Below are 14,582 nucleotides of genomic sequence, written 5' to 3' on the forward strand. Positions count from 1 at the left end.
TCACTTGCTTTCTTATAGATAGCTTGCATCTAATATCACTACGTATATCATTTTTTAACGAAGTAGCTAAGGTTTCACGTGAAATCGTATGGCTTATTAATTAACGAGTCTTATTTAATTATTTATTTAAACTTTAGGGCGCATTTCTTTAAATTGATACAACTAATTCCGTCGCCTAATCAAATCTTTATAACAATGCTTGTAATTCGTATCTACCGATTTTGCAAGACAAGAATCTTGTTGTAAACTGTAATTTCAAAAACTACTAAAATTGGCATTATTGCGTATATTATATATACGGATAAAGAAAGACGTCACTTACAGTTTGTGCTTGTACGCGTACTTTAAAATTTATAGTTGCCGAACGTCAAAATAATGTGCGATAAAAGTAATTATTTCCGCCTACGCGTTGCTGAACCCACCATACGTTATTACCGACAGCCTTCAGAGCGAAATGATTAATATTGTATGTGAAATTGACAACGCGATCAACCAATGCGAAAATAGGTATGCGTGCCTTGAAATAGTCTCCACATTGATTCTTTTATTCAAGTTTAAAAAAAAATAAGCATATCAAGAGGTTGTCATACATTTTTTGACAGTAAATAATGAGCATTACTGATTACCGTATTCAAACTTTTTGGTTTCATAATGCATTTGCGTCGTCGACAACACTACAATCCCCCTAACCTCTCGTCATCATGAAAGAATGAAAAGATAGGTTTTAAATTACCAAAATTAAAAGAATTTTACCCTTAACGGGTTCAATTACAATACAAAAATAATCACGTTAAATGATTGGTGGACTGACTGCAGGTACTAAGACTATAAATAAATAATACTAAAAATAATATAGGTGTAGTCGTAGTTAACATAAAACCGCAATCATTGTTCATTTTAAACAATCAAAAATACTTGCAACTACGTAAGTAAAATATACATCAAAAAGGTTTCCAACTGATGGTTTCTAACTTATGTGTTAACTGCATTATTCCGGGAACATTGTTCTTGAAAACGCAGCGTGTTACAAGAAGTAATTTATTTAATTAATTGTTCTAAGCTCTCACAGAGCAACGACTTAAACATAATTGTTATTAAACTGCACTCTTTTGTTTTCGCTAAACGAACACACAATTTAGGTGCGTTTGCGGTGAGTTGCACCATTTAATCTATACTAATATTATAAAGAAGAAAACTTTGTTTGTTTGTTTGTTTGGTTGTAATGAATAGGCTCAAAAACTACTGGACAGTTTTTAAAAATTCTTTCACCATTCGAAAGCTACATTATCCACGAGTAACATAGGCGATATTTTACCCCGGTACGGACAGTAGTTACCACGGGACGCGGGTGAACCCGCGAGAAAACGGCTAGTTATAATGATAACCAAACCATTTTCAGTTGTTAAATCGCCAATTTGAACAATAGGCGGCAATTGTACATCTGGTTAAGGTTTGGTTATACCCACCCTTAGACTTTTTTATAAATGAAAAATGCTTTTAATAATAGGTAGGTATTTCAATTATAGGTAGATATGAGAGAAGCTAACCCGATTGCCATTTTTCTGTAATTTATAACGTGAACTAATAGAACATTTATATTTATTTTCTATTAGGCAACCGGTCTTGTCCACAATCCGTGCTATTACCCATCCGAACCGGATTGACATGCCACATAGCCTCTGGGCGCTGTTTGCAAAGATAGCCATATTTACCTGGCTTCACTTGGTTTGTGACGGACAGGGTTAATTCCCCCGAATTAGTGAGGTTCGACGGTCCACTTACTTTGCTTACTGAGAGTCAATACTGTAGGTTACATTTTGCATAGCTCTGAAATGTAGACAGGTGGATAAATATATTTAAGTCCACCACTGGTTCCCCCGATATAATTGCCTGCACTATTTTTTTGTTAACTGGTATGCCAAAGTTAAATGAAAATAAAAAAGCTTTCCGAATCATATTTGTACATTTTATATTATCTGCATTAAATATCGCCTGTGGCATTCGGAACAGTGAAGGGCTTTTTCAGCCAGTTATTTTTTTGTTCAGGAATTGCTATTGCGCTTTATATAATTGCACATTAAAAAAAACGCAGGTAATTTATTGTTTATTATATTTAGCATGTTATCATCCTTTTTCTAACTATACATTGCGTTCCAGCTGAGGACCAGTACTTGTAGTTGGACAGGACTACCCTTTGGCGAGACTGTTAGTACCAATTAGTAAATTCAAAAAGCTAATTTTATTTCCAGTGCTTATTTCTGTAACTGAAACGCAACGCAACTGGTACGGGCGTATCGTTAAAACATCTATTTATTTTAACAGCGCGAGTTTGTTTAAAGCATTTTTATACTTTTCTAAATATTGCCTTTGCAATGCATTCTCTTTGCGCTTTCTCTCCATACTGCAGTAGTTTGTTGTAGCAAATGTTTAGCGAGTTAACAAGTTTCTACTAGTCTGCACTTACTATACTGAAACACGTGGTTCAATAATAGCTAAGTCTAGTTCAGCGAGACTCGAACATTTACCTGAACAAGTGATTGTCAATACTCGTCGTTCAATTGTTTTTTGTCTACGAGTAAGTGAAGAGGTCTCCAATACCAATAATAATAATAGTATAACATTAATGTATGCGTCTTTTTCCTTACTTAAGTGTCGATACTACGTACCTATACCGGTGCCACTAAAGTAAAGTAGTTAATAGTTCACGCCAAATTATTTTATTGTCTCTCAAGTCGTTTGGCTTCTTGCACCTTTGTTCGTCCAGATTTTGTCGAAAGCTTTGATGGTCCGAAGGTGACTGCCAGTATTTCATTATATACAAAATACAGGAACATACTTAATCTTTACGAACGCGCAGTTACGATGCGTGAAACAAACGGTCAACTTCAGAGACGCAGAGTTAGTTGACGTATAAATATCGCGTTGGTCCCTGTCTTACCTTTTTACCTTTAGAACTGTCACGTAACTCAATAATACGACTTTTCCAATCGGTCAAATAGAACACTAATGCTGCTGTCCTTTAAATTTAGAAGTGCTCAACCGAGACTATTGACACCTCCCTGCTAATGCTTCTTAGGTTAGTAAACACTGTTTTTAATGACAAAAGCCTACGCAGTAATATTGGTTAATCTAAATAAAGTTGAGTGTTTCCCCTCGTCTCACCACCCACGCGGTATCGGCACGTGTCCAAACCCGATACCAGTATAACCATGATGCATAGATAGGGCTGCCATCCGTCCGGGTTTCCCCGGATTTGTCCTCGTTTGGAGGCCGTCCGGGGGCCGTCCGGGCGGGGTTTCAAGAAGTGTCCGGGGAAAACCCGGACACTTTTTCATGTAAGGAAGCACCTCATTGCATTTAAGTATATGTTAATAGTAAATGGATTACAAATTAGGTATTATTTTGTTAAAAAAAATGTACTCGTTCGGGGAAAAAATGCGATTTACGCCAAATATCCGGGTTTTTTAATGTTTGTCCGTGTTTGGCGAAATTCGAGATGGCAGCCCTATGCATAGATAACATTGTTTTTATAAGATTTTGGAAAGCCTATTGAATAGACTGGATACGAATCTGATTTATGTACGTTGTTTTAAAACATGATTAACTGTAGGTCTCGGCTGTCATTTGAACATCTTTGGCGGCAGTCAGAAGTGGTATAGGGATATTCGAGCAACTGGGTTGAGGAAGTCAGCGGTTCTGCTGAGGCTAAAAGCCGACCCCCACATATGTATGTGGGAAAAAGCTAGACAGATGATGACGATAAGAATAAAAGAATAACGATAAGAATATATTACATTCGTAATTGATTATTAATTCAATGTAATAATCTTTTGGTCTATTCAGCAGTTACGATGCGAGAGATACGTCACTTATCCACTTAGTCAGATTTATACATACATATGAACCTGCTCTCGTCGGAACCTAAACTACCAGTCACACGCATATCACCTTTAATAGTTTCAGATTCTCCGATAGGCTAGAGTATCAGTTTAAATTCCTAGTGGCAGATAGGGATAGTGGGCTAGAGAATTACTTAACATTTGTATCGACAGTGACAGTGAGCAGGGAGTGTGGTGTCACGAATGATTAGTGCCCAGACCAGGATTTCTAACTCGCATTGATAGTTCGTCGTACCTATTTACAGTTAGAAGCTTAGCCTGGATCTATGCAGCGTGACCTACATTGAAATAATTAAGGGGATACATTTTTTGTACTTTGAAGGTTCTGAAACTACAAAAAGCTACACTGAGTAATATCTAGTCTAGACTGTACTTTATCCGGGTACGAGAAGAAGTTCCGGGAAACAGCTATGAACTATGCAGCATTATCACGTCGTAATAAATATTGTGATAAATTAACTCCTTGTTTGATAACTTTTATACAAATCATTTCTACACTAAATAAATGAAATTGTGTGAAGTTAAATGCAACATTGCAAAATACATACAATGCTTAATGAAATAATTCTGGGAATCTCACAATCTCGTATTCTTGTTAAAATTAATTGTTGTACAGAATAAGCCCCGGTTTGGAACGCAAACTAACAATATAAATAATGGTAGTATTATAGCTCCTGCAAGATAGAAACTAGAGTTGAAATAAGAGTTTAAAATGCATGAAATCTTTATTGAAGGAAGGATGGCTCGCGAGGCATCCGTCGAATTACTGAATTCGAAAGAACTAGAAAAGGGCATGTCGTCTCCCGTGACTTAAAACACTCTGGTGCACAGCTTTATTTGATTCAGTGCATCGCAGAAGCACCCCGCATCAGATTCATTCAGAATGAAATGTCATGGAATTGGCGTCGAATCTGAGATTCACAAGAGAAATGTCTGCCCGGATTTTATTCGCTTGATCTTGCACACTACTTGCAAAATGATAGCTGCATTGTATTAATTGAAGACAATTTAACTGCGCTAAAAATACAAAAGATTCAATTTAACACCGATAACAGGTAATTTTACCTCTATAAAGATTTTTTGTTTTTTAGAAATTAATTTGAATTAATTATTTGCTGATGATTATAAAAATAATGTCGAATTTATCATCTCAAAAATATGTTCGTATTAAGGCGAGGAAGTGGTCAACAATAATTCCATAACCGGCACGCGCATCTAAGGCGCCAAAAGGGGTCGGAGCGTCTGAGCGGGGCGAGGATAACAATACGCGCGCTAGCTTATAACTAAAAGTCGTAAGCGACAAAATGGTTTTGTAATTTTAATATTTAGAAATGATAATTTAATAAAAATTCCTACTACAATTTTAAAGAGTATGTATATACTCAACTACTAAAAAAGTTAAGAGGCTTAAATCGGTCCCGTTTGCCCATAATATGTGAATCTCTTTTTAAAAAGAGGTATGTTTGATATATTTTTCTCTGTTATAAAAGTTACCTAATCATGTTTCTACAACTAACAAAATAAGGTTTATATCATGAACTTTCAGGTAACCAAGTTGTATTTTGATCCGTTTTGTATTTACTGAGAAAAATTGACATCCTTGGCGCCAAAAATTCCAATTCGTCCTCTTAAGAGCTTTTTCATAACTTGTTCCGGGTTAAAATGGCTTTTGGCGGTGTCAAATCGTGCCAATGAAACTCCACTGTCCAAACCTGCTTCATATCTAGAAAGCTAGAAAACTGAGAATATTGTGACTATAAGCACGTGCTATATACTCATACACAGACATGCTACCTATCTAACTTCGCCATTACTAGCACTTTCACTAAGCCGTAAGCCCAGTCTCGATAGTGAAATCTAAGGGCAGGTCGTAGGTATAAAATGATACATATGTAGGTAATAGTTGAACTAGTTCACGGAGTACCACCATGCGGATACTTCAGACTGAGTCAAGGTAAAGGTCAGGGTGGTGCTACCCCGGTTTCGCAACTCACTGAGTCGGAATGCGGCTTTGTATTCTGTATTGTAGAACTAGCTTTGTGATCGAAGTAGCATACGATGTGTCAGTTTCCTCTAACTATTGTTGCAACACCACTTGTGCATATCAAGTGGGAAGTGAGAAGTATTCTACGATGTCAGGGTCTTAGTGAAGACCATCGGCCTTTCGGCATCGTCCGTTTATGGGTCAGAGAAATGCATTTCGTAATCTTAAACTAAGAGGGACTCATTTCTCTCATTATCCTTTTCTTGTCCTTATCTCAAACCTTGGCCATATACATGACTATATCACTAGACCGAACGAGACGAAGTTTCATGCGAATAAAACGGACGCTTAGCCCGTTTGTCTGACGTCAACCCCTCTTGCGATTGCCATTCAATGTAGGTATTGGTTACTACTGCTACCTACTTCTATATCAGTATCTTCTATCCGATCTCTCGAGCTTCATGTCTAGTTTTAACAGCAATTGATCGATCCTTCTGATGTGTCCATGTGATCCTCTATAAAATATAGTTTAAAGTCTTAATAATCTACTGCGGCAAATATTAATTTTCAAAACTAATTGGTAATCAACAGTTGTTCTTAAATGTACTTTTCGTTTTTTATTTCGCCAGTGAGCTCATCACCTGTTTCGTCGGAATACAAGCAAACAATTATAAAACTCGCCCCAGTTTCGTTGGCCAAGCACTTATAATAATTTTACCTTTTTAGCACATTTGTATTTCTTTCATAAATATTAAAATGTACTCATGTGGCTGCATAAATAACTGCAGTACTTTCAAACCATGAGTAAGTTATTATATTTGTTCAATTAGTGCCAGCCTTTGTTGTTCAACAATTAATTAAAACTCTTTAGTGTAACTGCTCTATGTTTTATTATTTACTCGGCAAACTTGTTTTTACGCGGTCAGTGGGATTAACTAGAGCTTATTGTGTAATTAAAATTGACACGACTTTGCCATCTGTTTTGCATCAACAGCGATTAACATTTAAGGAGCATTTTCTTGAGGGAAAAATGTTTGCATGAATGAATAATCACTAACTTAACCAAAGTGCACTTTTATTCGAAAATTTTAGTACTTTTAAAACACATATTTACATCTGGCTGACAATAACGTGGCAAATATTCACAAGTAACCAAATTCATAACCTTTAGCTTTGCTCTAAAACTTTGGTACTTTTCTCGAAGGACAGATTCTGAGATAACTTTCAAGGAACCAACATGATCTACGTATATTTCAGTGGCACTTAATACTAAGACTAGGCTACTCGTTGTCGAACTGATACGAAAGTGAAGTAGTACGTGCCAAATCGACTAATAGCTAGGCTTTACGCTTAATGGAAATCATCAAACTATGTTAATTAACACAGCTCCGCGTCAGCTTAGCAAATTATGTTTGTACCGTGAATGACGTACGAGATTATATTAGCATAGCATATTCCACAAACGCAAACACATAAAATTCATGGAAGTCAAACATTCTTTTTCCTTTCAAATTTGATAGACAGCTACCAGGAATTTTGCCACCATATCAATAAAAGGATTGTCTTGGTAAAAACGAAAATATTTTGCAGCTCTGTGAGTGATTGAGCTCTATAGGCCTTTTGTCCGTTCCCATTCGAAAATCAAAGCCGTTTTTATGAACTGAACTATGGTCTTTGATGAAAGCTTTGAAACTTTTCCGTTTATTGATAGGTTTTTATTACACTCAACACTGTAGTTCAAAAATACATAGTGTTATATGTATTTTTGAATACCTCAGTTGTATCCACAGTTTCAATCTAGCAAAGACTTTTCCACAATGTCGATTGTCAACGTAAAAAAAAAAAAACTATTTTTAATTATTTGAACGTTGGGGTAGTGATATACTGCAACTAGCTTGACGTTTCGTAAGAACTCTTACAGGCCGATTTGATATAAAACAAACTGACTTTGACTTTGAACACACATACACATGGAGAAGATTTCCGTTCATTTTTCCGCGGTTGTGGTGAATATCCTCCAGGCTGCTCCTGTTGGTTTCAATACAGAAATTCAATTTCCTAAGCAACCGGCTACGAATCCCACAGCACCTAGCGGAAGTTTCGAAGCTTAACTGTTTTTGGCTTAGTTTATGCTTACCTCAAAGTAAAAAAAAATCACGCTCGCTTCGCCCGCGCTCTCTTGTCTACTAGTACCTAACTGACAAAATCTCACTTAAGTTCTGCAGAGAGCCACATGACATGACAGGACATAACTTCCATTTAAAAATACAGAAATGTCTATTTTAATATTGTCGTTTTTTTGTGAGGGTGCGTAATAGAATCTTAGTGTGTAACCTAAGTTACTTATAAAATGTGTATCCCCATTAGATCTCTGATATTTATTGGCGTTAATCGTTAAAGATATATGTAAATATGTCCGTGTACGTAATAACAATTCTCTGTGTGAGGAAGATCTAAAGTATCAGGTGAGCATTAGAAGAAAGGATTTCTTTAAACACAATGCGGTCTGAGAAACTGTCACTTATGAGATAGCTTCAGACAAAAAATATGGTATAAGAAGAGATGTTCCAAAGAAGTATAATGATGGCGATAAAAGGTTTATAAAATACGTAGGTACATTATTTTACTATATAAAGTCAACTTGCCCAACCGTATACGATGACTTGGTTCTTGCGACATCTAATAGCCAATAGGTCTGTGCCCAAGAACAAACGTTTTTCAAACTAATGAATAAGCTAATTGTGAATGGCAGACCCGTTCTGTTCGGATGTCACAAACTTCTGACTCTAATGAAAAACTCGGTCAACGTTATTCGTACCTACATTGGAGCCTACTTGGAGTTTTGTCCGTTTGTTATGCACGGACGCAAGTATTATGAATGTTCGTCTCCATCGGTTTTTCATTCATTTTAAAGCGTTAACTGAAACATAATTAAATTGCTTTCGTTTATTCGTTGAAGTTGCAAACAATATAAAAAACAATATTTTAACTAGGGCAACAATTTTGCACAAAATACCTCTATATCACATGCAGTTTTTAGTCGTTTTCGGAGTTGAAGAGTTTTTTGAACATTTGCATTTTATTTTGAAACGTGTAGATACGAGACTCAATTGACGTCAGAGCATTTGTATTTTCATCTAAGTAATCCTACCTCATATTTTTCCCCTATACATTTCCTATACATTTGCAATTTAAAACAGTATCCAGTATCTGTGAATGCCACGGCCTTGACGACATAGGAACATAAAAATATTATGTTAAAATGGACCATGTTCTTAAATAAGAAACTTGTAAGATAAATATGTAGTTAGGAACTGGGCAGGTACCGTCGTTGCTTACGAAAAATGGGCGATCTAACTAGACGCGAAGTTCTTACAAAGTTTCCTAACTCATCGGTCTCCTGGATATAGGTAACATCGTTTTCACACTAGGGGATTTTATGCTCAGTTTTTTCAAGCGAATCGTAGGTACGTATATAAACTTCTATCTATCTTAACAAACTACGTTTTAAATGAAGACGTCGTGTTAAACCGCGCGACAGATTTTTTGTAAATGTCGCGCGTAAAAAAACACACCTTTAAATCTGTTAGTGTGTAAGTAACCAACGAGCAAATCGTGACGAAGCTTCAATTTTTGCCTCAGAAATTGTGACTGAAGCTATGACGAACACGAATATACTTACACATCAATTGACCAAGATATAAACTTACTTAGTCATGAAAGTCGGAATCCAGGTTACCTTGATAAATATTATGTATAGCAACAAATAGACCACCACCAACCACAAAATAACCACGCAGAATTCTCGAAGTAATCGGAGAGTTTTATCTTTTTATATGAAAGTGTCAAAAAGTGAGTTTTTAACTTTTCTATGTAAATGTGTGAATGGCGGCAAGTAACATTATTTGCGCTTTAAAACTTGTTTGAAAAAGGTTGTATTGATACTGGCAAAATTTTTGGGTCAGAAATATTTTCTGCTATAGGAAGTCGAAAGTGGATCAAAATAAATAATGTAACAAAACCAAGGGTCGTATCACCCTTTTACTTTGCGAACTTGGCTGTTCTTTGGAATATTTTATATAATTAAAATAAAGAAGTGAAGGAAGATTACCTTCTGAGAAAATTTAATTTACACGAGTTCAAAGCTGTTGCTAACGATTTAAACTTCAATTTAATATGGATTGAACTGTGAGCATTGCCACAAACTCTAATAGCGCCTGACCAATTGATTGGTCGGTAGCAGATGAAATTCCTTTCAAATACATTCAAAGCGGGGTGGCGTTATTCCTGCGGGAAATGAAAGTTCGTTTCAAAGGGTGTGATACATTTTCGTGGAACTGACTGAAGTCCAATAACTGCATGGGGTCCAGGTCACACGTGACGTCATAATTGCATTCCATTGACGAGGCGCCCTCGTCCGTCCGGGCAAACTTTCAATCAGTGTAATGCAATTATTGCCTGGTGCCGGCATAACAAAAGCTTGTTTGCAAATTAACTGCACCGTTTTGTTCAAGATGTTGTTTTTGATAGCGATCTGATGTAGCCGTTCGTCCATTCTTGTGGAATTTAGTGCTGTACTAAATTATAAATACTTCAGAATTCACTGTATAACAGTGTGCAGCGTACAATGCAAGCTTATACTGCGACTTTAAGCTTGATTGGATAAAGTGTAGAAGCGTGATGGTCGATTTACGGTGAACACAGTTTCGGAGAAGTTATCAGATCAGCAACAAACTGAATGCTGGCCGCTCTTAATATTGACGATGAACCAATTTCGAAGAAGTTACATTATTCCATTTCTATAGAAGGTATTGTTGGCCTTACAAAGGGGTGCTGGGTGCCCCGGGTAACTGGGTTAAGGAGCTCAGATAGGCAGTCGCTCCTTGTAGAACACTGGTAGGTACTCAGTTGCATCTAACATCCGGTTAGACTGGAAGCCGACCCCAACTTAGTTGGTCAAAAGGCTCGGAAGCTACATAATTGTTGGGCTCACCGTCAGTGGGCGTGGTCTGCTGGCTGGAGTTGATCCTGGGCCGCTCCTCCCCGGCTGCGATGTGCTTGGCGGTCCGCCGCGCCACGGGGCGCAGGTCCGCCTCCACGTCACTTGCCTCCTCTTCCTCATAGCTGTACTCCATTTCTGTAACATAGTCTCGTGTCAGTACAAAGCAATTTTTTTTGTAGACTAGAAGAATAAGAAGTGTGGGACATGACATTCTTTGACTTCGGAAGAATTTTCCGTTCCATGCAGGACATAATCTTTACGGTAATCTTGGTTTATTTCCATTTGCTGTCTATTTAGGAGACATTCAATAAAGATTTTCTATTTAATTTTTTTACAATGGATAGTCCTTCTAATGCAAATTTCATCGATCTAAATGCTGTTTTTAGACTAATATTAGGTAATGCAAATGTACTACATTAGTAGGATAAGCCTTTAGCTGCTGCATTAGATAATGTAATATAATACTTAGTTTCACCAGGCATTAACTTCTGCCTAATAATATCGAGGTAAATAGGTGTGATGTGTTTCGCATTTAGGATTCGCGGTAGGTCTGTGGGCATCGTATGTTTTGTTCATGTTTGAATATCATTTATTCAATGAACTATTTCGCGTTGGAATCTAGCCTTATATTTCAGTTTCAAACTCGTCGTTTCAATTAGTTCCTTTTGCGCCAGAGCTATACCTAAATTAAAAATACCTCGATACACGAAAAAATCCCAATACCCACAAAAAGCAGACAGAAAGAAAAACCTAACATTCGCAGAATATGATACAAACAGGAAAATGATTGAAGTCTCGTCAGTCCCAGCCCACTGATTGCCATCGGAAACTATGTGTATTCTGGAATCCAGTTGTGAGGCAAAATTTAAATTCCAGCATTCGCCCGCATCGGCTGTCACGTCAAAGATATCCTGGGCATATTCTGCACCGCAGGCAGTTCAACGGATTGCAGAAGCTACCTGATACATTTCAGCGCTAGAAATATTCTATTGTCGGCCTCATTCAATTGTACCGTAAATAGTCGGTGAAAAACAGTCTCAATTTTCCGAATAGGCTTTAGTTACGAAAATAACTCGTGGTTTTAGGTGGTAATTTTTTCGTGAAATAATAATCATTACACACATGCGTAAAAACTTTCTTTTTTATACCTAAAATTAAAAGTAGGAATTATAAATATTTTTGCGAAAAACTAAAAAGTTGCTCGATAAAAAAAAGTTCCACCACTCCAACGATATAATTTAACAAATAACAATTATCAATACTAAATATCAACTATCGCATATTTAATTTGAAGTGGGAATCCAGTGTTGTGTAAGCGGCAAACCACATTAATGTGAATACTTCATGTGATAGCATTAGCAAAGAGCACGTAAGAGGATTAGCATACCTCCTGACTCGTGACGGAATAAAAAATATTATTTGCTTACAGCATCGGACTCACAAAGCCAACCGCGCTTTATAAAAGTTTAAAGAATACCTCGGCAATATGAGGACGCCGACATCTTTTGATGAAAACTCTATTTTCCGATATTGTGTTTGATTCGAGGAAAAGATTCGAGTTATTCAATTGTGTGTACTATTGGCTATCGGCTACTTCGAACACAATTGCAGAATATTTTGTGGTTAGAGCATTCGTGTTTGTTAGAGACTCGCATTGTGAATGTAAATTATTTTCATTATAATTTGTGTAATTGATTTTTGTTGTCATGTAAATCAAATAAGTAACTAACCAAAGCTTCCTCCAGCGATCTCACCCGCTTCGTGAGGGAACTGCTTCTCGCACCCGGATAAAAAGTAGCCTACATGTTATTCTGATGTATAAGCTATATATCTTACAAGTTTCATCAAAATCTGTATACCCGTTTACGCGTGGAAATGTAACCTAATACCGCTGAGATACTCACTTTTATAATGAGATGTCTTCAAACAAGTTGTTGAAGCATCCGCAACTATGCCATTAATAGACGATTTTCCTCTGTTATAATGTCACAGACTTGGGATTTGGGAATTCTTTTTATTCTGATCAGGTTCGTAGATTCAGTTCTGCAGTTTTTAACTTGTTTCCATTGTCTGCCAGCAGGCAGGTAGTCATAATCCGGCGGACAAATTTTTCGTTTGGCTACTTTATTAACTTTGGTTTCAAACTAGTTTCATACTAATATTTAAGCGTATAAAAGCGTTAGTTCATCTTTTAATTTTAAATATTTTTCATGATATCTAAGTAGATATTATGTAAATAAGCTTTATAATGCTCGTAAACCTTGCTAATTCCACTACCATTGATTAAAAATTATAATATTAAGAAAGTTCTACCCACGACAAAGTGAACAATTACCAAATTAAACTTTTTAGAGCGTTATTAATATTTTTTGACGCTCCATTAACCCATTTTGGAGTTATTTTTGGAGTATTATTCGCAACTAATGTATACGTTACTGTAAAAGCTAGAAATACGGTAAATCCCAATATTTTCCAACAAACCTAAGATGTACCAATTCTTAACGGTAAGTGTCCAAAAAAGGTGTGTGATTCGGACTTTTACTAGGTAAAAATGAGTAAAAAAATCCAATTAGCCAATGTTAGAATTTTAACATTACATTAATTTCATTTGCACATTTAGCACAGAGGTTAGTTGAGAACCTTTTAATTCTCGAATAAATCTGTAATAACAGCAGAATGCTTTATAAAAATATAATTCTACACACTGACTTTTGCACTGACAATTTAGGCATTTACCTTCAATAATATAACTGGTAAATCTTAACTTTTACTGGAAAATCTTAGGAATTAGCGTATTTCTAGCTTTAACAGTAACATATATAATTCATGATATCCGTTACCCAATTCACTTTCGTTCACAAGGTTGTGGGTGGCCGGGAGGGACCGGGGTGGTTAGCGACGAAAATCGATCACGATTCCCGAACACGACTCCCTTTAAGGATACAAGGATACTGAACGAGGCATTGTACAGCCGCGTTAGTACCGCGGGGACAAACATGAGGCCCTGTTCTCACTAAACTGATAATATCATTTATGGGCTAAAACGCCAGTGTCCACGGCTTACGTCCGTATAACGATCCGTGGAGTCGGCCACAGGTGCCTTGACTACGTCGGGCGTAAGCCACGGACCCAAACGCCGATACGTTTAAGATTCCGACTAAACTTTGGAAGTCGACAAAGCTTTGATACAATAAAAAAGTCATTAAACTCCCCATCTTTTATAACATTAAGTTTTAATAGGATTAATTCTTAAGAACTAAACTTGAAGGCAGATATAAATAATCAAAGTGAGTAATCCGATCCCTTTCAGCTTAACTAAGACATTTTTCTTAGTTGCTTTTATTTTTTACCTTTAACCGATTTTGAACTAACTAAGTGAACCGCTTCTAATATTACTTACTTAGATAGGGACCATGACTGAAATGTTTTTCTCCCTTATATTTATAACAAACATGTCGGTTACGCCTATAAATATGAGTGCCTTAATAAAAACTGTGATAAAAACACAATATTTGTCTCATTACATTTTCACATTACATAAAAATCTTCAATTCAAGTACGCATTTATCATCATTCCAAATATTGAACGCGAAGGGTAATGATTAGTATTTATATCACAAGACCATATATTTGTCTAGCTGCTTTTAGTGTTTATAAATGGGCTACGTGAATGCCCTACAGATTTGCTCTTGTCGGA

The 14,582-nt window shown here is 36.5% G+C and overlaps 1 protein-coding gene and 1 long non-coding RNA gene across 6 annotated transcripts in view; one reads left to right on the plus strand and one right to left on the minus strand.

Annotated features, from left to right (window-relative positions):
* LOC110374484 (uncharacterized) overlaps nucleotides 1-14,582 on the plus strand; it is a 102,611-nt gene that overhangs the window by 62,554 nt on the left and 25,475 nt on the right. The window lies entirely within an intron of this gene.
* LOC110374481 (uncharacterized protein) overlaps nucleotides 1-14,582 on the minus strand; it is a 101,205-nt gene that overhangs the window by 62,283 nt on the left and 24,340 nt on the right. For all 5 annotated transcript variants that reach the window (XM_049849328.2, XM_021332197.3, XM_021332195.3 and 2 more), the window contains exon 2: nucleotides 10,877-11,020. In XM_049849328.2, the coding sequence (XP_049705285.1) occupies nucleotides 10,877-11,020 (144 nt within the window). The remainder of the gene's footprint in view (nucleotides 1-10,876; nucleotides 11,021-14,582) is intronic.

Source organism: Helicoverpa armigera, chromosome 1 (assembly GCF_030705265.1).
Source record: "Helicoverpa armigera isolate CAAS_96S chromosome 1, ASM3070526v1, whole genome shotgun sequence".
NCBI lineage: Eukaryota > Metazoa > Arthropoda > Insecta > Lepidoptera > Noctuidae > Helicoverpa > Helicoverpa armigera.